This window comes from Equus caballus, chromosome 23, assembly GCF_041296265.1.
Source record: "Equus caballus isolate H_3958 breed thoroughbred chromosome 23, TB-T2T, whole genome shotgun sequence".
In the NCBI taxonomy this organism is placed as follows: domain Eukaryota; kingdom Metazoa; phylum Chordata; class Mammalia; order Perissodactyla; family Equidae; genus Equus; species Equus caballus.
The window spans coordinates 12,411,743-12,436,261 of record NC_091706.1 but is presented as its reverse complement, the minus strand read 5'-3'; the positions used below and the strand labels follow the sequence as shown (position 1 = coordinate 12,436,261).

At 36.9% G+C, this 24,519-nt stretch overlaps 1 protein-coding gene across 5 annotated transcripts in view; it reads left to right on the top strand.

Annotated features, from left to right (window-relative positions):
* LOC100062166 (zinc finger protein 782) overlaps positions 1-24,519 on the top strand; it is a 66,892-nt gene that overhangs the window by 34,651 nt on the left and 7,722 nt on the right. For all 5 annotated transcript variants that reach the window (XM_070249013.1, XM_070249012.1, XM_070249016.1 and 2 more), the window contains one exon: positions 14,399-14,494. In XM_070249013.1, coding sequence (XP_070105114.1) covers positions 14,399-14,494 — 96 coding nt within the window. The remainder of the gene's footprint in view (positions 1-14,398; positions 14,495-24,519) is intronic.

The following is a 24,519-nucleotide window of genomic DNA, read 5'->3' as shown; positions in this document are numbered from 1 at the left end:
CTTGTCAATTTCTTAAAAACTTTGCTTGGAATTCTGGTTGAGTTAGTTCTGAGTTTTTAGAATAGTCTGGGGACAATTTACATCTTAACAATATTGCTGCTTCTGATCCAATTAAAATGATCTCTCGCACTTTAATTTTTCTTTTCAATGATTTGTAGCTTTCAGTGTATATGTTTTACATATATTTTGTTTAGATATATCCTGTGATTTTGATGATGATATAAATGGCACATATTTTACAATTTCAATTTCTAATTGTTTCTTGGAAGTACATAGAAATCCAATTGACTTATGTATATTGATGTTATGTTTTGTAACTTTGCTAGTCTTATTTATTTTAGCAGATTCCCAAGGATGTTTTACATACACAATTATCTGTGAATAAAGATGTTACTTCTTCATTTCTAAACTATATGCCTTTTATTTCTTTTTCTTTAATAACTGGCTAGGACCATCAATCCAATCATTTGTTGCTTAATGAGGGAGACACATTTCAGAGAAATGTGTTGTTAGGCAATTTCATGGTTGTGCAAACACCATAGTGTACTTACACAAACCTGAGTAGTATAGCCTACTGCGCACCTAGGCTATATGGTACTAATGTTATGGGACCACCATTGTATATGCGGTCCATCATTGACGGAATATTCATTATGCGGCATGTGACTGTAATAACAATGAACACAAGTGGTGAGAGAAGATACTCTTGTTTCTAATCTTAGAGGTAAAGCATCCCTTCTTCACCATGACATAATTAATTAACTAAATTAATTGTAGGTTTTTTATAGCTGCCCGTGATCAGTTTGAGGAAGTTCCCTAATCTGCTGGAAGTTGTTTGTTTGTTTGTTTGTTTTTGCGAGAGAGATTCACCCTGAGCTAACATCTGTTGCCAACCTTCCTCTTTTTTTGTGTGTGTGAGCTGCTGCCACAGCATGGCCGCTAACAGATGAATGGTGTAGGTCCGAACCCGGGAACTGAACCCAGGCCACTGAAGTGGAGTGCACCAGGCTTAACCACTAGGCCACTGGGGGTGGACCTGAAAGTGTTTTTTTTAATTATTGATAATTGATAATCATCATCATCAGATGTTCTTTCTTTATCTTTTGAGATAATCACATGGTTTTTCTTTTTTGTTCGGTTAATATTTTGAATTACATTAATTTTTGAATGTTCAACCAACCTTGAATTCCTGGGATGAACCCTACTTGTTCATACTTTATTGTATTTTTGGATTTGGTTCATTAACATTTTAAGGATTTTTGCACATATCTTTTTAAAGGATATTTGTATGTTTATTGTAATGTCCCCTCAAGGATTTGGTATCATGATAATACTTGTCTTATAAAGTGAGTTGAACCATTTCTCCTGTTTTCCAGAAGAGTTTGGATAGAATTGATATTATTTCTTCCTTAAATATTTAGAGAATTCACCGTGGAAGCAGTCTGAACTTGGAGTTTTTTTGTGGGGAGGTTTTCATTAAGAGTGAAATTTCTGGAGCTGGCCTGGTGGTGCAGCGGCTAAGTGTGCACATTCTACCTCTTTGGTGCCCGGGATTCGCTGGTTTGGATCCTGGGTGTGGACATAGTACTGCTTGGCAAGCCGTGCTGTGGTAGGCATCCCACATATAAAGTAGAGGAAGATGGGCATGGATGTTAGCTCAGGGCCAGTCTGCCTCAGCAAAAAGAGGAGGATTGGCAGCAGATGTTAGCTCAGGGCTAATCTTCCTCAAAAAAAAAAAAAGATGAAATTTCTTTATTAGCTTTAATGTATTTTGGGTTATCTTTTTTTGTGGTAAAATATACCCAACATAAAATTTACCATTATAATGATTTTTAAGTGCAGAGTTCTGTAGCATTAAATATACTCATATGTTGTACATCCATTACCACCATTTATCTCCAGATAAATACCATATTTATCTTTCTGTGTATGGCTTATTTCACTCAGAGTAATCTCTTTAAGGTTACTATGTTGAGTAACAGTGGTGAGAACAGGCATCCTGTCTCTGTCTCGTTCCCACTTTTAGGGGGAGAGCATTCAGTCTTTGACTATTAACTATATTAATTATATGTTTTTTATAGGCGTTCTTTATCAAGTTGAGGAAATTCCTAGTTTTCTTAGGGATTTTTATCATGCCTGGGGATTAATTTCCTTCCTCCTTATTTGAGCCTTACTTTGCTCTTCTTTTCCTAATGGAGATGAAGGCTTGATTATTGACTTGAGACCTTTCCTGTTTTCTCTTGTCAGGATTTAGTGGGATATGTTTCCATCTCAGCACTGTTTTAGCTGCATCCCACAAATTTTGATATGTCATTTTCATTTCATTTTGTTCAGTGTATTTTCTTGATTTCCCTTGAGACTTCCTCTTGAAAGGATTATTTAGAAATGTGCTCTTTAATTTCAAAGTATTTGGAGATTTTTCTGTACCTTTTATTGATTTTTAGTTTGATTTCATTGTGGTTAGAGAACATACTTTATTTCAATTCTATTAAGCTTTCTTTTTTTTTTGTGAGGAAGATTTCCCTGAGCTAACGTTTGTGCCAGTCTTCCTCTATTTTTTGTATGTGGCTTGATGAGTGTGGTGTGTAGATCTGCGCCTGGGATCCAAACCCGCGAATCCCAGGCCACTGAAGTGGAGCATGTGAACTTAACCACTGTGCCACTGGGCCAGCCCTGAACTTTTTTTTTTTAATGGTCCAGGATATTGTCTATCTTGGTACAAGTTCTATGGATTCTTGAAAAGAATGTTATTTTGCTGTTATAGGATGGACTATTCTGTAAATGTGTGTTAGATCATGTTGCTTGATGGTTTGGTTAAGTTGTGTAACCTTACTTATTATCTGTCTAGTTCTATCAGTTGTTGGAAGAGGGTGTTGAAGGGTCTAGCTATAATTATCGATTTATCTGTTTCTCCTTTTAGTGCTCTTAGTTTTTGCTTCATATATTTTGAAGCTCTGTTGTTTGGTATATACATATTTAGTATTGCTCTGTCGTTTTGGTAGATTGTTCCTTTAATCGTTATGTAGTGTCCTTCTCTGTCTCTGTCAATATTCTTTGCCCTGTGGTCTCCTTCGGCTGAAATTAATATAACTCCTCCAGCGTTTTTTTTTTTTAATGTTTGCATGCTGTATCTTTTTCTGTCCTGCTTTTAATCTATATCCTTACTTTTGAAGTGAACTTCTTGTAGACAGTACGTAGTTGAATTATGTTTTTAAGTCCATCTGCCTGTTTCTGTCTTTCAGAAGGTAATTTAGATCATTTGCATTTGATGTAATTATTGATATGTTAGGGCTTAAATCTGCTGTTTATTATTTTCTTCTCTTTCTTTTTTGTTTTTTTGCTTTCTTTTTTTGCCTTTATGTGGGTTACTTGAACATTTTAGAGTTCCGTTTTGATCTGTCTCTAGTGTTTCTGAGGGTGTTTCTATATAGCTTTTTTAGTGGTTTCTCTAGGAGTTAACATTTTATATAAATTATCACAGTCTGTTAGTTACCAAAGAGAGGACAGTTATGCTTCACCTTGACCGTTGGGATCATTGGCTTACCCAAACTCACTATGGTCATAATATCCCTTGTTCTAAAATGTGATGTAGTGGATCCTGGACCCTCTGACCCAACAAGTAATATAATAAAATTGTTTGGCACTTACAATCAATTCGCTTGACAAAATGAGACTCAGTTAACCTACCCCCTCAGTTCTGGTCATTGCACACAATCTTTGCAAGCAAGATCTTAACCACATCCAGCTTTCTCCAGGAGCACAGATATGATATTACGTTGATGACATCCTCCTCTGAGGAGATTCATTTGACACATTCATTCAGGACATAACAAATTCTCATAAAAGAGCTCCCAAGAAGGAATGGGCCATTGTGCTACACTTAGCACAAAGCCCCACCATCTCAGTTAAATGCCTGTGAATTATTTGCTTAATTTAAGGAATGCTCTATTCCTGGCACTCATAAAACAGCTCTTGGCACTCTCCACGCACTCAACATTAAAAAGAGCCCAATATCTTTAGTTTTTTTGGTTCTGATGATAACATGTTCCTCTTAACAAATTTTACTTAAGCTCATTTATAATATTAGTCACAAATTATTCTACTTTGAATGGGGTCCCCTACAAGAAAAGGCTCTAGAATCCATCTGAACTGTAATGTAAAAGGCACCCCTGTTAGTGTCCCCGAGAGACTCTTGCTGTAGAGGTTTTAGCAACCCTTTCTCAAGCCTTTTAGACTTTCTGGACCACCATACGTACCGTGAAATGCCCGTGAGCTTCTGATGCAAGAAACTGCCTTCTTTGGCCCTGTGTTAATACCGTTAGAGCAGCATTTGTGGACTTTATACTTGGCTGTTTTGGAAGTGGAGACTTTCACAGGCTCTGAGCCTGTGACCCTCAGTACCCAGCTGCTCATTACACCTTGAGTCATAGAAGCAGCATCCCTCAGATTTGGCCAGGCCACTCAGGCCTCCTTGATGAAATGGAAGTGGTATTTACAGGATGGATACAAACATGGCCTCTCTGGCATATCCCATGTACAAGAGGAGGTGGCCTTCCCTGTCCTCAGTCCCTTACGAGATGCTTCAGTGCTGGCGGAGATTGTCCTTTCAGACCCCTTGACTACCTAGGGAACCTCTTGGGATCAACTGAGTGAACAGCAAAAGGAGTTTGTACACTGCACGTGACAGCACCACTGTGCCACATAATGGAATTTGCTGAGGAACTCCTACTTTTCATCCTTTAACTGGGATATCAGTGATCAAGAATGGGATCTAAGAATCAGTACAATTGGCCACATTTTAAAAAGTCATCTTAGCATTGGAGGCTGCCCTGGCCAACAACCTGCCCCATCTGCACAGTTTTACCGAACTTCGGCCATTGCCAATGACCTGGCTGGCTGGTTCAACCAAAGACAGCCATGATTCCTGGTCCAGGGTAGGCCCCTTTGGGGTAAAGGACTCTGGAAATTTCTTTCCTCATATATACCCAAAAATATAAATCAAGGTTACACGTGTCTGCCATACTAAAACCATAATACAAGGGATCACCAAGACACTCTGCATCTCCTTTGGAATTCCACACATCATCAGTAGACCAAAGCAATTATTCAATTTCTCAGAATACACAACACTGGGCTCCTAAAAAAACTTTTACTTTCTTTACAGCCTCAGGTGGCAGTCTTCATAGAGTGCTCATCAGTTCAAATCAAATGAAGCGAAACGGCACATTTCAAACAGCAGGGGTGAATTGTACTAGAGTCTGACTTCATTTTTGATATGTGACTGCTGACAGCTCTCAAGCCCTACCTCCCCCTTCCACTTCTTCCTCATATCTGGGGCAAGCTGATAAGAAAGCTATGTGTGTCCTTCCTTGGCACCAATGGGGAAGTTCAAACCATGCACACCCCAGCTTGCACGCAAAAACCCTCACCTTGGCCCCACCTTCTAACCATAGTAAAACTCAGGGCCACTGCCTCTTTGCTCAGACCATTTTCAGAATGACTTTGCTGCCTGCCCTGCTCTCCTCAGAAAGCCTCGATATGTGAGTAATAAGTCTTTTCATGTCTTCTTGGTGCGTGTGTAGAGTCATCAGTCTTGATCTCCCAGCTGTCATTGATGAAGATGCATTCTGCATCTGTGGGATTACTATAACACATAGCTGCTTTTGCCAAATTGGGGGAAATTTCAGCCATTATTTCTTTAAATATTTTTTAGCCTCACTCTCTTCTCTCCTTCTGGACTCTGATAACCTGAATGTTTGTTAATAGTCTTCTTTCTTCCTGAGACTCTGGTGATTAATTTTGTGTGTCAGCTTGGCAAAGCTTTGGTACCCAATTATTCGGTTGGACCAAGTTTAAATGCTGCTGTGAGGTATTTTTTAGATGTGATTAGTATTTAAATCTTTAAGTAAAGAATTAAAAAAAAGGTAAAACTGAAGAAGTAGACTTTGAGTAATTAGATTACCCTTCATGCTGTGGTTGGGCTTTATCCTAATCTGTTGAAGGCCTTAAGGGGAAAGACTGAGATCCCCATAGAAGGAAGGAATTTTGGACTGTTTTTGGACTCAAGACTGCAACGTCAATTCTTCCCTGGGTCTCTGGGCTGCTGGCTCATCCTGCAGGTTTCAGACTTGTTCCCACAATGACATGAGCCAATTCCTTCAAATAAGCTTTTCTCTCTGTATATACCCCCTATTGATTCTGTTTCTCTGGAGAACTTTGACAGATAAAGGGTCTGCTCTTTTTTTTCTTGCATTCGGTCTCTTTTCTTTCTGTTGTTCAGTTTAGGTAATGGCTATTATTGTCTTCGAGTTCACTGATTCCTCTGTCCCTTCCATTCTGCTAAGCCCATCCATTGAGTTTATTCCAGTTATTCTATGTTTCAGTTAAAAATTTTCCATTTGGATCTTTTTTACATCTTCTCTATCTGCTGAGATTTTTAATTTTTTCATTTATGTCAAGCATGTTTGTAGCTTCTCTTTGAAGCATTGTTATGATTGCTTGAAAGTCAGTGTCAGGTAATTCTAACATCTTTGTCATCTTGGTGTTGAAGTCTATTTATTTTCTTATTCAACTTGTGATTTTCCTTGTTCTTGGTGTCACAAGTGATTGTTGATTGAAATCTGGAAATTTGGAGTCTTATTTTCTGAGACTCTGGATCTTACTTAAATCTGTTTTAGCTGTCTTTCTCTGAGACTGCTTCGGCAGGGAAAAGGGGGCCACTGACTTGTTACTGCCAGGTAGGGGTGGAAGTCCAGTGTCTTAGTCTGTTTGGGCTGCTATTAGAAAATACTACAGACCAGGTAGCTTATAAACAACAGAGATTTATTTCTCACAGTTCTGGAGGCTGGAAGTCCAAGATCAGGTTGCCAGTATGGTCGAGTGAGGGCCCTCTTCCCGGATCCAGACTTTCTGTATCCTCACATGGTGGAAGGGGCTAGGGAGCTCTGTAGGGTCTTTTTTTTTTTAAGAGCACTAATGCCATTCATGAAGGCTCTACCCTCATGACCTAAGCACTTTCCAAAAGGCCTTAGCTCCTAATACCATCACATTGGGCATTAGGATTTCAACATATGAATTTGGGGGGCGGAGAGAGACATACCTTCAGACTGTAGCATCCAGTTTCCCACTTGTCTTCCCTTGACACCTAGTAGGGAGGGACTTCTTGTTACCACTTGGTGGGGATGGAGGTTCCAGCTCCCCACCAGGCCTCCACTGTCACCACCCTGGTTGGGAGGGGCAGAAGTGTGTCCTTACTGCTCCCCACATGGCCTCCACTGACAGTGTACTGCAGGGGAGGGGTGGTCTTGTTACTGGAGCACTGAAATTCCTTCCTCTTCTCTAGGCCTCCTCTGGCACCATCTCCCTGGGCGTGGGGAGGCTGCATATGCATGGAATTTCAGGCTCCCCAGGTGTTCCCTGCTGATAGTACAGGGGGTAGGGTAGGGAGTGTTGTTGAAATCTAGCAGAGATGAAAGTCCCAGCTCCCTACTTGGTCTTCCTTGACCTCTACCTGGTGAGAAGGATTGTGGCACGTTGTTTCAGCCTGGGAAGGGTAGACGTCTCTGCTCCCCGCTTGGCTTTTGCTGGCAGGGCTGGCGGTGGAGCTGTAGTTTTTTTGCGTTAGTGCTGTTTGCTAGGGTAGAGCAGTTGTCTAAAGTTTTCTGTCTTGCTAGTCTCTCCCTTTTTTGGTTCATTGGGGTAGAGAGAGAACAGGCTTTGCTTGTTTTTGTTGTTGTATTCTGGTGGGAAGAATAGGGAAGAGTACTTGTACTCCGTCTTTCCGAAGGCAGAAGTCCCTGGTGACACAAATTTTTATATGCTAAATGTCAAGGCAAGGCCAACAGTCGCTGGGTGAACAATGAGCCCTTCTTAGATTCAGATAGTTTATTACTTATATGAGCAGCAAAAGCAAAATAAAACAGGAAAACAATGGTACCAGCTCCTCAAATCCTTTGTTCCATACGATCACACTGAAACAAAAGGAACCAGATGACATGATGATTCACTACGAGTGGTGGGATACCCTGGTCCCGAAGAGACAGTGTGATAGTACCCCTAAGCAATTTTATAGCTTGTAGTTCTACCCTAAGGAGGTGGGGTCAAAGCAGAAAGCCTCATACCTCATCAGATCCCAAGATGTGATGAGAAATTATCTCATGACAGCCTCCCAGGAACACAGGGAGAAGGATGAGAAATGACCTCTTAGCAGCTCTTCACAAATTTCCGTGCTCTTGTATTCCGAGAGTCTCACGGGGTGTTCTTGCAAGGCATAGACAGCTGTGGCTAAGCCTTGCCTACACAGCATGTTTGGTGTCTTACTCATTTTGGGCTGCTCTAATAGAATACCACAGACTGGGTGGTTTTAAACAACAGAAGTTTATTTCTCACAGTTCTAGAAGCTGGGAAGTTGAAGATCAGGGCACTGGCAGATTTAGTGTCTGGTCAGGGTCCACTTCCTGGTTCATGGACAGTGGTTTCTTGCTGTATCCTTCCATGGCGGAAAGAGGGCAAGAGAGCCCTCTGGGCTCCTTATATAAGGCACTGATCCCATTCATGAGGGCTCCACCCTCACGACCTAATGTTACCTCCCAAAGTCCCCATCTCCTAATATCATATTGGGGGTTAGGATTTCAACATATGAATTTTGGGAGGATACATTTAATCCATAGCACGTGGGTATGTGCAGGGTCATCGGGGTGCTGGCAAAAAGCTGTTCTATATCATGTCTTCATTTTCTTTTAAAAGATATTTTCTTATTTCTCTTGTGATTTAATTGTTTGTTTCTGTCGGAGAAGATTAGCTCTGATTAACATCTGCCACCAGTCCTCCTCTTTTTGCTGAGGAAGACTGTCCCTGAGCTAATACCCATACCCATCTTTCTCTACTTTATATGTGGAGGCCTGCCACAGCATGGCGTGCCAAGCGGTGCCGTGTTTGCACCCGGGATCTGAACCGGTGAACCCCGGGCCGCCTAAGCGGAATGTGTAAACTTAACCACTGTGCCACCGGGCCGGCCCCTGATTTAATTTTTGACTAGTCTTTGGTGTTTAATTTTCAGATATTTGGGTTCTTCCTAATTTCTTACGTTACTAATTTTAAATATTATTTTTTGTTTAGTTAACTTTGTATACATAGTTTAAATCCTGTTTTAAGTTTATTGAAAGTTGTTTTAGATCTTAGTATATTATCTGTGTTGGTGAATATTCCATATGTGCTTGAAATTATTGTATTTTTTACAGTTTTTGCATCTAATGTTGCTTAGATGGGAAGTAAGTCAAATTAGTTCATAGTATAGTTCAAGTCTTCTGTATACTTTCTGATTTTTTGGTATGCTTTTTCTAGTAATTATTGAGAAAGCAGCTAGTTAGCCATAGTTTTGAATTAGTCTACCTATTCCATCAGGATTTTATGTATTTTCAAAACCTGCTCTAAGGTAGAAAATATTTAGGTTGTTATATGTTCTTCAGGAATTAATCCATTTATTCTCATGCAGTGTTTCTTTTTATCCCTGATAGTATTCCTTTTTCTGAATTTTACCTTGCCTAACATTGGCTTCTTCCTCCCCACCCCCGACTTTTACTTTTCTTTTCTTTTTTTTTTTTTAAAGATTTTATTTTATTTCCTTTTTTCTCCCCAAAGCCCCCAGTACATAGTTGTATATTGTTTGTTGTGGGTCCTTCTAGTTGTGGCACGTGGGACGCTGCCTCAGCGTGGTTTTGATGAGCAGTGCCATGTCCGCGCCCAGGATTCGAACCAACGAAACACTGGGTTGCCTGCAGTGGAGCACGCGAACTTAACCACTCGGCCACGGGGCCAGCCCCTGACTTTTACTTCTTTCTGCCTCAGTATATTGAGAGTTGTTTATTTGTAGATAGAACATGGTTTGGACTTCTAAAAAATTCAGTATGACAGTCTCTACCTTTTAAGTGGATTTCTTTACCTATTTTATGTTTAATGTCATTATCGACGTGGGTGAGTTTGTGTCTATTATCTTGTGATTTGCTTTCTGTTTTTCCATGTGTTTATTGTTCCTTTTTTCTTCTTTCTCTAATTTCTTTGATATTAATTGTACATTATTAATGATTCCAATTTCCCTATTATTGACTAGTTTGCTATTCTTGTGTATTTATGTGGTTGCTCTAGGGTTTAAAATATATGTCTTTAACTTAACACAGTCTACCTTAAAATAATATCTTATCACTCATATATTTTAAGAATCCTTTATAATTTTTTCCATCTCACTTTGGTCTTTGTGCTGCTGTTGTCGTATACTTTACTTGTCTATATATTAGAAAACCCATACTGTTAATGTTTTTCTTTAAACAATGATTTTTTTAAAAAGAAGTCAAGAAACAGAAATGTATATTGATCTTGTATCCTGTAACTTTGCCCAACTTGTTTGTTCTAATTGTTTTTAGTGGATTCCTTAGAATTCTCGCTGCATAAGATAGTGTCATTTGTGACTATAGATTTACTGTCTTTCCAATCTGGATAACTTTTAGTTCTTTTTCTTGCCTGATTGGCCCAGCTAGCATCTATAGTACAACAGTGAATAGAAGTGCTGAGAATGAACATCCTTGTCTTCGAATCTTAGCGGGAAAGCATACAGTCTCTGATCATTAAGTATGATATTAACTGTGGAGTTTTCTTAGAAGCTCTTTATCAGGGTGAGGAAGTTCCATTCTATTCCTAGTTTGTTGAGTATTTTTATCATGAAAGAGTATTGAGTTTGGGTCAATATTATCATACTGCTTTTTCTGTGTCTGTTAATAGGTGATTATGTGGTTTTTATTTTTTATCCTATTGATACCGTAAATTACATTGATGGATTTTTGGATGTTACATCAACTTTGCATTCCTGGGATAAATCCCACTTGATCATGCTGTATAATATATTTAATATGTTGCCAGATTCAGTTTGCTGGTATTTTGATGTGGAGGTTTTCGCATCTACATTCATAAGAGATATTGGTCTGTAGTTTTCTTGTGATGTATTTATCTGATTTTGGTTAGGGTAATGTTGGCCTCATTGAATGAGATAGGAAGTGTTCTCTTTTCTGTTTCTTGGCAGAGTTTGTGAAGAGTTAGTATTAGTTCTTCTTTAAATGTTTGGTAGAATTCAGCAGTAAAGCCCTCAGGGTGTGCATGGGCTTTTCTCTGTGGGTAGTGTTTTATTGCTGATTCAATCTCTTGTTAAAACTCTATTCAGATTTTCTGTTTCTTCTAGAGTTAGTTTCAGTAGTTTGTGTCTTTCTAGGGATTTGTCTCTTTTATCTAAGTTATCCAATTTATTGGCATAGAATTGTTGATAATACTCCTTTTTAATCATTTATCTTTCTTTTTAAAGGTTTTATTTTTCCTTTTTCTCCCCAAAGCCCTCTGGTAGTTAGTTGTGTATTTTTAGTTGTGGGTCCTTCTGGTTGTGGCATGAGGGATGATGCCTCAGCATGGCTTGATGAGTGGTGCCATGTCTACACCCAGGATCCGAACCTGCGAAACCCCGGGCCGCTGAAGCAGAGTGCACAAACTCAACCACTCGGCCACAGGGCCGGCCCCTCATTATTATTTCTGTATAGTTAGTAGTATTGTCCCCTCTTTCGTTTCTGATTTTAATAATTTGAGTCTTTTCTCTTTTTTCCCTAGTTAATCTAGCTAAAGATTTGTCAGTTTTGTTGGTCTTTTTAAAGAACCAACTTTGGTTACGCTGATTTTGTCTTTCTGTTCTTTCTTTTGTTAATTTTCAGTCCGGTCTTTATTATTTCTTTTCTTGTGCTTTCTTTAGGTTAGTTGGCTCTTGTTTTTCCTTTGTGTGAAAATGAAAGGTTAAGTTATTGATTTGAGATCTGCCTCTTTAATATAGGTGTTTATAAATTCCCTCTAAACACTGTTTTTGCTTCATCCTGTAAGTTGTGGTATGTTGTGCCATCATTTTCAGTCATCAAAAAGTATTTTTTAATTTCCTTTGTAATTTCTTCTTTGACCCCTCAGTTATTTAGTAATGTGCTGTTCAATTTCCACATATTTTTGAATTTCTCAAATTTCTTTCTTTTATTGATTTCTGATTTCATTTCATTGGGGTCAGAGAAGATATTCTGTGTTATTTCCATACTTTAAATTTATTAAAGTTTGTTTTGTGGCCTAATAAATGGCCTATTCTGGAGAATGTTCCACGTGCATTTTAATTAATTAATTAGTTTTTATTGAGGTAACTTGGGTTATAACAGTGGATAGATTTCACATGTACAACGTTATGATTCAACATCTGTATATACTCTAGTGTGGTCACCATCAAAAGTGTAGTTTTCATCTATCACCATATAATTGACCTCCTTTAGTTTTTTCACCCTTCCCTACCCCATGTGCATTTTAGAAGAGTGGACTCTGCTACTGTTGGTAGGGTGTACTGTGTGTGTCTGTTAGGTCTAGGTTTATAGTGGTGTTCACATCCTCTATTTCCTTACTGGTCTTCTGTCTAGTTATCCTGGACATTATTCAAAGTGTGATAGTGAACTTTTCAACTATTATCATTTGTCTGTTTCTCCTTTCTTTTGTCAATTTACACTTCATGTATTTTGGGACTCAATTGTTAGGTGCGTGTATGTTTATAATTGTTATAATATCTTCCTGATGGGTTTACCCTTTTGTCGTCATCTCTAATAACGTTTTTAAATTTAGAGTCTATTTTGTTTGATATTAGTGTGGCTTTCTTATGGTTGCTGTTTGCATAAAATATGTTATTCTGTCCTCTTACTTTCAACATCTTTGCATCTTTAAATCTAATGTATATCTCCTTAGGCAGCATGTAGTTGGACATAGTTGGATCTTTTGTTTTAATCTAGTCTGACAATCTCTGCCTTTTGGCTAGATTGTTCTTTCACATTTGATGTTATTATTGATACAGTTGGGTTTTTGTCTGCCATTTTACGTTTTGTTTTCTGTATGTCTCATGTCTTTGTCTCCTCTATTCCTCTTTTACTGTTTTGTTTTGTAGTATGTTGATACTTTTTAACATTTTAATTCCTTTAATGATTTTTTTCACTGTATTTTTTAGAGTTTATTTTCTTAATTGTTGCTCTAGGGCTTACCATTTTATCTGAATTTATCAGATTCGACTTTAAATTTATCTTAGCTAATTTCAGTGACATACAGAAAAGTTAACTCCTTTGTAGCTTTATTCCTTCCTCCCTTTGTGGTCTTATTGTTAAATATATTACATGTCTATATGTTACAAACCCCACAGTACGTTGTAATGATTATTACTTTGTATAATTCTAAATTTTTTAAAGAAGCTGAGACAAGAAAGATCATGTATATAACATAACGTTTATTATATTAATATTTTATTTACCGTTTTTGTTTTTCTTTATTTGTTCCTGTGGATTCGAGTTACCATCTGGTGTCATTTCCTTAGTTTAGTACAGCTTTGCTCCCACCTACCTCTTTTGTCCTTTCATTGGAAAATATAAAAATGCATTTGTGTATGTTAGAAACCCAGCATTACATGTATGTACACACTGTTTTATACGGTTATTTTTTAAATCAATCAAGAGAACTTTTTTTAGTGTAAGGTGGGTCTACTAGCAACAGAATCTCTCAGTTTTTGTTTATCTGGGAATATTTTTATTTGGCCTTCATCTTTAAAAGATAATTTTCCTGAATATGTGATTCCTGGTTGATAGTCCTTTTCTTTTAGTAGTTTGAGTATAATATCACCCCACTGCCTTCTGGCATGTATGGTTTCTGATGAAAAAATCTTACTGAGGGTTCCTTGCCTTTCCACTCGGGAAACACAAACTTCCCACTTCAGTGTATGTTTTGGTAATTTTTCATTCTGCTTTCTGATAATTCTTTCCTCAACCTCAGGTAGTTTCCTCACATGCATCTACAGTTAGTACTCAGTCAAATATTGAAGGGGACTCTTCTGTAGATCTCTCTCAGTGCAGCTATTTTTTATTCTGTGTTGAAACTCACCAGGCTATAAGGTGTAGTCATAGCACTCACCTCATTGTTTCCCTTTTCTCATGAATTCCTAACCTGCACTGCCTGTTGTCCCAAGTCTAAAAGCCAAAGTTTTATATATTTTGTATTGTGTTTGAGTTGTTTGATGTGAGAGGGTAAATTGGTTGCCTTCACACCATCATGACCAGAATTGGAATCCCCATTTGGTTTTTTGAAACCCAGTAAATGTTGACCTTTATTAAAATTTAATGTTATTTAGGCTTGTGATTTAGGGAGATTGATCTCTTTTGAGCACCTGAAAATATTTTCGTTTTCACCTTCTCAAAGAAAGGGTCAGTGAGTATTGTTACTGTGTCACTTGAAGCCGCACCTTCCTTCCCATCAGAGTCATCAAAGCCTGTGCATTGAGCCCAGGTGCTAAATTATTTTCTGTTTATAGGGTATTGCTTTATAAAACCAGAAGTGATTTTCAAGTTGGAGCAAGGAGAAGACCCATGGTTATTAGAGGACGAATTTCCAAACAGGAGTTATCAAGGTGAGTTTTCAGGTACTGGGAGAAGATATCTCTGGAAAACTGAATCCAAAATGGGGTCAAAGATGGCCACCTTTGGAAGTTTAGAAACGAGTAGATCCAATAAAATGTGGGTATGGGAGGTTTAATATAAGGGATACAGTGTAATCATTTTCATTTTTAAAAAAAATTTATTTTTTTTTTTGAGGAAGATTAGCCCTGAGCTAACATGCACTGCCAATCCTCCTCTTTTTGCTGAGGAAGATTGGCCCTGAGCTAACATCCGTGCCCATCTTCCTCTACTTTACATGTGGGATGCCTGCCATGGCATGGCTTGATAAGCACTGCGTAGGTCTACGCCTGGGATCCGAACTGGCAAACCCTGGGTTGCCGATGGGGAATGTGTGAACTTAAGTGCTGTGCCATGAGGCCAGCCCCTCTTTTTTTTCATCTGTTAAACTAGGCAACAAAGTATGTCGTTTATATCTGATGAATCAAGTAGTCGATTTGTATGTAACATTAAATACTAAAAGCAGTTATGCTTATAAAATAAAAAATACTTATAAAAGCAGTTAAAATGGAAGGTTAAAGGATGAGAAAAGTGAGAGAGGAGATACATTAATTTGCTCAGTGATTGTGTAGTAGGAAATCACTAGGTGTGTCTAATTAATTAATAATTAAGAATCATGTAACATAAATGTAACTACTATAAATGTACTACTGTAAATGCACAAATAGGAGCTTTCTCATTATTAGAAGGAAAACACAGTTAATAGTACAAAGTAAACAGAACTATCACTGAAAAAGTTTTTTATAGAAAACACCTATGTAAACATTAACATATGTAAATAGCATAACATAAAGTAAGATGGATGTATCTATCATATCAATGTAGATGGGTTAAAGTCACCTATTAAGAGAAAATAGTATGAGGTTGTAGCAAAGAGATATACCTGAAAATAATTTGGAAAGTTTAAAATATGAAATATTTAGTATTAAGGCAATATACATGAAATAATTCAGGATTAATTTACGTAACTATTGGACAAGATTTTGATTCACGTCAAAATTCATATATTAACAAAAAGGATACTTTAATAATGCTAAGTCATATAATTTAAAAAGGAGATGCAAAAGTTGCAAATACCTGCACACCAATCAAATATTATCATCAAGATTCATAAAACAAAAACTGTGGAGATATGAGGACAAATAGGAACTCATTAGATATAATAGACCTGTACATGCTGCTCTGATTTCATACCAGATATGGTAGGCAACAACTGAGTTCTAGACCATGAGTTGGCAAATTATGTTCGTTGCACTGAATCCAGCTCACTGCCTGTTTTTGTAAATACAGTTTTTGGAACTTAGCTATTTGTTTGTATGTGGATTATGGCAGCTTTTGGAGTACAACAGAGTGGCTGAGCAGTCGTGACTGAGATCATATGGCCCTCAATGACTAAAATATTTACCGTCAGACCCTTTACAGAAGAAGTTTGTTGACCCCTGCTCCAGAAGACATAAGTAGTGTATTTTATGACATGAGTCTAATACATATTGATATGTCTTTCACATTCTGTACTCTGAAAACAATATAAACCTTTGAAGTGTCAGTGGAATAACTAAATGTAAATATATTATGGGTTAAAGGAAAACATCAATAAATTCTGCAGAGTTAAAGTAACGTAGTTTAATAAAGCTAGAAATTGTAGACAATAAGACGAATTAAAATCCCTCCATCTGTAAATAAAAAGTACATTTATACTTTTGAAACATCTGTGATCAAGGGGTACATAAAAATCAAAAATATAAAATGTATTTGTAAACCTGTTGTCCAGAGGTCTCTAAGAACTGAGAAAAGCTGCTGTATTCAAGTTTACAGTTTATTACGGTAAAAGAATACAGATAAAATTAGCAAAAGTAAAAGGCACATAGGGCAGAATCCAGGAGAGACTAGACGCAGACTTCCCATTTTCTTCCCCCAGGGGAATGGTATCAACAGTGCTTAATTCTGCCAGTGGCGATGTGTGACGACATACGTGGAGTATTGCTAACCAGGGAAGTTTACCCAAGCTTCGATATTCAAGGTTTTTGTTGGGGGTCAGTCATGTAGGCCTGGAGCACCTTTGTGGCTGACCTTACTCAGGCTCTAGCCCCTCCAGAGATCACACTGATTTCTTGTGGCCAAAGGCCCCCAGGTATATAAAGACACTGTCATCAGGCAAGATATCCCAAGGACTTAAAAGTTATCTCATAGGAGTTGGTCAAAGGCCAGTCGTTTCTGTGGAATATGCAAGGTCTCAACACCCTAAACCTGTGGAATTAAGTCTTTATTGCACAGAACTTTGGGCTATGGGTATAGCATTGCTTAGTAGAAAATTTGAACAACAAGGAATTTTGAGAAGACTAAGCAAAGCAGAAGTAATTTATTTTAAAAAAAATTAATTGAAAAACTGTAATGGTATAAATTAAAGTGAAAACATGTTTCTTGGAATAAAAGTTAAATCAAATTCATTCGGTTGCTAGCCTATGCTGGAAAAAGGAGAGAAAGCATTATATAAAAAGTTGGAATGCAAACATACCTAGAAATACAGCTGTGCAGATATTGAAATTTTGGAGAGCAACATGAAATAAAACTGAAATAAATGGAAATATCATGTTCGTACATTGCAAGACTATTTTAAAATTTTTAATTCTCACCAATTTGTTTAAACATGTTTGAAGAAGAGAGGGTGTAGGATTTTTTTCTAACAGTTATTAAAGGTATGTTGTAAATCTGTTGTAACTGGTACAGAATAGTACTGGTGTGGGGATAATTATAGACCTTTGAAAAGAATAGAGAGCCCAGAAACAATTTGTGCTTTAATGACAACTGGTTTATGAGCAGGGTGACAGTGCAGAAAGCTGCAGAAGCCATTTATATGAAAATTGGCCTTGCGCTCCACCTTTATATTCTACCACAAAAGTTAATTTTTGGTGGACTGACGCCTGAATTATATGAGGCAAAACTAAATATTTTAGAAGGAGATGTGGGAGAAAATTTTCATTATTCTGTGTACTGAAAATTTAAAACTACAAAAATGTTTAATTTTTGCGAAAAGCCTTATAAACTCAACTCTACTAAAATTCACAATTTCTTGACATCATGAAAAGTGTGAAAAGAGAACCCACACTATAGCAGAATCTATTTGTGATAGGTTGAACCAAGACAGGACTAACCTTAGGATTATAAGAAGAAATTCTGTGAGTCTTGGAGGAAAAAGGCACGCAACCCAGCAGAAAAATGGGCATAAGACAATAAGAAACTTCCACAGTGGAAATCCAGATGTCACATATCAGGGGAAAACATATTTAACCTCATCAGTTGTGAAAACATGCAATTGAAACTTCAGTGTGACACCACTACACATTTATTTATAAGATGGGCAGAAATTCCGAGTCTGACAGTATCACGAGTTGGTGAGGATGCAGAACATCAAAGAACCCCATTTAGTGCTGCAGAATTGAAATTGGTGCACTTTTTTTTTTTTAAGACTTTTTAGAACAATTTTAGGTTCACAGCAAAACTGAGCAGAAGGCACAAATATTTTTCATATACCCCTTGCCCCCACACAAGTGCAATCACTTTGAAATGGTGGACATTATCTAGTAAAGGTGAAGATATCCCTACCCTGTGTCGTGCTGTTCTGCTCCTACCTATATACTCTTGAGAGAGGTGTGCTTATGTGCTCCAGGAAGAATAGGAAAATTTTTTTCCACACAATGAAATCAGACAAACACTCATCAATAGATGAATGAAGAAATAAATTGTGGTACATTTATTTAATAGAGCATAAATTATACAGAAATGGAAATTTGCAAGTTATGGGCACAAGCAAATACATGAATGAACCTCACAAACAATTTTGAACAAAAGAAGCAATGATTCCATTTGTGTAAAATTAAACTTTTTTTTTTAAGGTTGCATGTACAGATTGTAAAAGTAAGTGAGGGAATCATGAACTGGCTGGTGGTTCTACACGAGTTCATTTCATGCCACTTGTTAACTTACACAGAAGAGATTTGTGTGTATTTGCTTTAGTTTTCGTGTTTTAAAAGCTAAAAAAGGACAAAGTAATGAGTGGGAGATATTTGCTACATATATTCGTCAAATGTATTTGCTGTATAAAGGAATTCAGATCTTGTCATGTCACTTTCTCAGTATGGCCTTCCACGACCACCTGTTTATAATGGCACTCTTCATCTCAAGCAGTCCATTTCCCTTGCTTTATTTTTCTCCTAAGCACTTATCAGCTCTTCTTACTTCTGAAATCATATTTCAAAATCTCCACTAAGCTGTCCTATTTGAAAATTTGAGGGACTACTCTCTCCCACACATTTTCTGCTTCCTTTGATGTTACGAGTCATGATTCCTAAAGCAGTCCCACCTTGGATTTGAGCGTACTTTTGTCTGTGCTTCTCTAAGTCCTTGTTCACATTGAGTTGGCCTGGTTGATAGTTGTAAAGTGCCTCAAGCGTGATAAGGCACAGAGTAGGCATGCAGTGGATATTTGTGAATGAATTTTGATTCTCAGACCCTTTCTCCTGCTAATTTGTCTGTCTCTGAACCCTGTCCTACGTGTCTACTCTTCTTCTTCCTATGCAGTAACTCCCTGCATGCCTCATCCATCCCCATAATTTAAGCCTTTTGTTTTATCCTGATGAATTTCTCCCACCTTCAGGGCAGCTGTACTTGAGTGTTATGGCCCCTTTATTTTCAAAATGGCCAGACGAAAACTAAGTTTTTCTCTCCAACTCAAAAATGCTTCTTTCTTTTTCTCCTTCTGTAATCATTTGTCCTGCTATCCTGCTGTCATAACAGATGACCATGAAGTCATTTTAAAGTTCTGAATTGCTTATCTCTGTCATCCATGCTGATATTTCAATACTTCTTGACGTTTTAGTTTTCTTTATACTCAGTCTTTTCATATTCTTATTGTCTAATGACATTATCCAAAACTAGAGCCCTGCTCTTTAATGCCTTGATTATTTTTATTTCTAATTGGAGTTAATTTTTACATAATGCGTCAAATTTGTTTGCTCTGGGCTGACAAAAATAACCTGGCTTATAAACCTAGAGTTTACATATAACTTATATGCAATTTAAATTACCTGTGTTTTAGTGACTAGTAAATTATGAACCCTTCTTGCATTGTCAGACGTATTTCCTTTTGTTGTCTACCCTGATGCCATACCTTACATGATCCAGTCTCCTGTCACCCATCCATGTGACATTCCCCTACATCACGCTTTTCAACGTTGTATGCTTTCTCTATACAAGTTCTTAAATAAATTAATTAAATTGCTTAACATGCCTGGCACAAGGGAAGGTCTCATTTTTTTTTTATTACTGCACATAATAAGTTTTGGCTAAGATTCATAGTTCTATAAAATGATCATGGAATATTTTAGCCTACTTTAATTTCTCCTTTTTATAATCTCCCAACCCACTTCATGACTGTTTCTCAAGAACATGAGACTTTTCACACACAATAGGCCAGATAACATAGAGTTACTGAAAGAGCACTTTTCCCCTTCTGGAAATCCACTAAAAAGAATGGCCTCTGCTTTGTTGTTCCATACTTTGGTATATAATATAAATAAATACTTTGTAAATGCATTGTGGATTAACTGCAAAGCCAGGTAGAAGAAAGGTATTTCATACTGATTCACTCTGAAAGCACTATCCCAAATGCAAATGCCCAAGTCAAGTCTATTTCTCCCCATTAGTTATATAATTAACGTGTGATTACTCAATTACATGTAATTAATTCTTGTTCTGCTGGATCTTGGGTTACCAGTCTCATGAAATTATCTGCTTCTTGACTTAAAAAAGAATTCTGATTCAGTGCACTGTAATGGCCTGAAAGTTTTCTAAATGATGTCAGCTCAAAAGCATAGTTTGTAAGAGTCTTTTCATTGAAGTGTCCATAGCTCGAACTACTTAGTACAGCCTCTTTTCCTGAGGTTCTGAGATTGTCCTTCATTGATGACACAACTCCGGCCTAGTTTGTAAGAGCTTTCAGGCAAGTGTCAGAGTTAAACAAAAGCCATCTATAGACGTCAGACTTAGAATGGCTATGTGTAATTTATTAATAGGAAAAGTCTGCTGTGGGTTCATAATAAGAATAACACACTGACAAGGAAATTTGGTTATTTCTGTGATAGGATAAACATAATAAAGTCACGTTTAAAAAAAGTTTTAGGCAAAATATCTTTAAGGACAACAAAGTTTTCAAAGAAGTCAGAATTTTACGTTTGATCTTGAAAATGCATGAACAAAATTTTATAGAGGAAATTTTTTTCTTTTAAGATGGGCACCTGAGCTAACATCTGTTGCTAGTCTTATTTTTTTTCTTCTTCTTCTTCTTCTCCCCAAAGCCCCCCAGTACATAGCTGTATATTCTAGTTGTGGGTCCTTCTGGCTCTGCTATGTGGGACGCTGCCTCAGCATGGCTTGATGAGCGGTGCCATGTCCATGCCCAGGATCCAAACCAGTGAAACCCTGGGCCCTGAAGTGGAGCGCATGCGCTTAACCACTTGGCCACAGGGCTGGCCCCTGTAGAGGAAAGTTTTTGGCATGTAACAATAATCCTGAGACATGAGACACCAGTAATATACCATTAGTATACAAGAATATCAAATAAAGAGATTCAGTAAGTCTAGAGTAAGGCTTAGATACTTCTCTAAGTATCTTCTTATAAAACAACATCAGTTGAGTCTGAAATACATCCCCAGTTGAAAATTACTGACCTAAAAGATACTAGAGGTTCAAATAAAGTTAGGTTTTGACCAAGTAAACATTTAAAGTAATAACTGGAATGATAACTATACTTTTGTTGCCTAATATTATGTAAAGTATTGCCAATACTCTGATAAATGTAGGAAAACCTGGTAGAAGTGTTTAATGACAGTTTTGGTAAATATTTTTTGTCAACATTTTGGACAGTGAGGGCGTTGACAAATCTGTACAAATTCATTTTGCGTACAATTTCCAAAATATATTAATAATATTTTATATGTCCAAATTTAACATAAGGCAGGGTGAGCATCTCTGTTCTGTCCATCTTCTCATGAAACTCTTAGAATAGTAACACATTAAACAAATCTGATTATTTGTAGCATTTCTTTTACTTTTTATTTGAAATAATATAGACTCACAGGAAGTAGTAAAAATAGTACACAGATTCTGTTTACCTTTCCACCACCTTCCTCCAATGGTGACATCTTAGTAACTGTAGTAGAGCATCAAAACCGGGAAATTGATGGTGGTACATTACTGTTAATTAGGGTGCTGACCTTACTCAGTTTTTATTGTTCTTTTAACTTGCGTTTGTATCTGTGTGTGTGCATATATAGTTCTATGTGGTTTTATCCTGTAAATAGGTTTGTGTAACCACCACCAAAGCTAAAATACAGAATTGTAAAATTACCATGAAAGAGCTCTTTTTGTGCTACCTTTTTGTATTCATACTCCCCCCATTCGCACCCCCTAGTGGTCGTCTGTGCCCCCTGGCAACCACTAATCTGCTCTCCATTTCTAGAATTTTGTCATTTCAAGAAAGTTATATAAATGGAATCATATATAACCTTTTGAAATTCACTTTTTTCCACCAAGTATAATCCCCTTGAGGTTTATCCAGATTGTTTCATGTATCAGTAATTTATTCTGTTTTGATTCTGAGTGGTACTCCATTGTATGATGTTCCAATGTATCAGTAATTTATTCTGTTTTGATTCTGAGTGGTACTCCATTGTATGATGTTCCAGAGTTTGTTCAGTGATTCAATCACTGAATGATACTTGGGTCGTTTTCAATATTTTCCTATTATGAATAAAGTTTCCATGAATATTTGTGTATGGGTTTTTGTGTGAAGATAATTTTCATTTCTCTGGGATAAGTACCCAAAGGTTGCAATTCCAGGTTCATACGGTAAGTACATGCTTAGTTATGTAAAAAAATGCCACTAATTTTCCAGAGCGGCTACATCATTTTACATTTCTGCCAGCAGTGTATGAGAGATCCATTGTTTTGGCATCATCACCAGCATTTGTTGTTATCTCTGTTTTTCTTTTAGCTCTTCTAGTAGACGTGTAGGGATATCTTATTGTGGTTTTAATTTGCACTTCCTAATGGCTAATTAATGTCGGATGACTTTTCATGTGCTTTTTTGCTACTTGTGTATCTTCTTTAAGGAAATACCTGTCCTGTCTTTTGCCCATTATATAATTTTTTCTATTATTATTATTTTAGAACTAAGACCTTTGTTGGATATATGGTTTGCAGATATTTTCTGTCAATCTGTAGCTTGCCTTTTCATCCTTTTAAGGTCTTTCATAGCACAAATATTTTCAGTTTTGATGCAATTTAATACATGTTAAAAGGTGGTTTGTTCTTTTCTTGGTCCAAGAACGCCTTGCCTGGCCCTAGGTCTCAAAAGTTTTCTATTTTTAAAAAATTTTTTTATAATTTTATGCTTTACATTTAAATCCATAATACATTTTGCATTAATATTTTTACACAATCTGAGGTTTAGGTCAACATTCACCTTTTTTTGCCTATGGATGTCCAGTTGTTCAGTACCATTTGTTGAAAAGACTATCCTTGCATTGAATTGCTTTTATACCTTTGTCAGAAATCAATTGGCTGTGCTTATGTTGATCATGTTTTTGATTCTCTTTTCTGTTTCATTGATCTGTGTTTCTATTTCTCTGTCAGTACCACACTGTCTTGATTACTACAGCTGCTTAATAATGCTTAACATAAGGTAGAAGTTTTTCTTCCTTAACAAAATTATTTTAGCTATTGTAGGTTCTTTACCTTTTCATATAAAGTTTAGAACAAGCTTGTGTGTGTGTGTGTGTGTGTGTATAAATGCCAGGATTTCATTTGGACTTGCATTAAATCTATAGAAGAATCTGGGGAAAATTGACATCTTTACTAGATTGAATCTTCCAATCCTTGATTGGAAGCATGTTTCTCTGTTTATTTAGATTTTCTTTGATTTTTGCATCAGAGGTTTTTGATTTTCAGTATACAGTTCTTGTAAGTGTTATTTTAGGTTTGTGCCTAGGTAAGTTTTTAATGTGAATGTTTAGATAGTTTTGCCCTAAAGGGTATCTAGAATCGGAGTAGTGCAAAGGCTGAAATACAAGTAAATTAGAGAAGAATGCACATAAAAGATTATTTTTTGAAATGAACTAGTTAAGGGGGAACATAGCCTGACCAGACTGTTGCAGAAAATACTGTGTACTTGTAGACTTGTTGAATGATAATTTGAACACCCAAAGTATGCACAGGTAGTGTAAAACTTTCTTTTCCAGAAAGATGTCTCTTAACTTTTTCATCTTTGTTTTCCTGGAGCAGTGGGCTCTGGACCATCTTAGGTTTTTAGCCAAGGCTTGAGGTCATTGTCTGGAATATAGGTAGCAGCATGGTAATAGTCAAATGTATACAGTATTGTTTTCTGATAGATAAATATAAAGGATATTTCCAAAATTTATGAGAGCAGGTTGAAACCTGACTCTTAAGGTTATCACAATCGATAGAAACCAGGTGTGTTGAACAGTGCATAGAAAGCAGAGTTAAATATGGGACAGGGTTAAAACTGGTTCCAAGAACATGAGTAAGCACGTTAAAAAGATGATACTTAGGATTTGAAGGTTAAAAAAGGTTTACTTTTGAACAACACTAATAATAAATCTTAAATATCAGAGGCAGGATAGAGCAGTGACTCCAATCTAGGTGGAAAGATGGCTTTTTCTCCAGTCACTTTTATACTGCCTCCTGGGCATTTGTGTTCCTAAGAATTGCAGCCAGGAGAATTATAGCTTGGGCTTTAGGACTGAGTCTTTAAACGTGAGGAAATCTGTACCATTATAACCTTATTTTGGTGTTGATGTGTAGAATGAAAAAGGGGAGCCTCCAAATGGAAGTATGTATACTGATGAGTATCTTGCTATTTTTATCTATATTTATTTGATAGTTTAAGAACCTAAATCCTGAT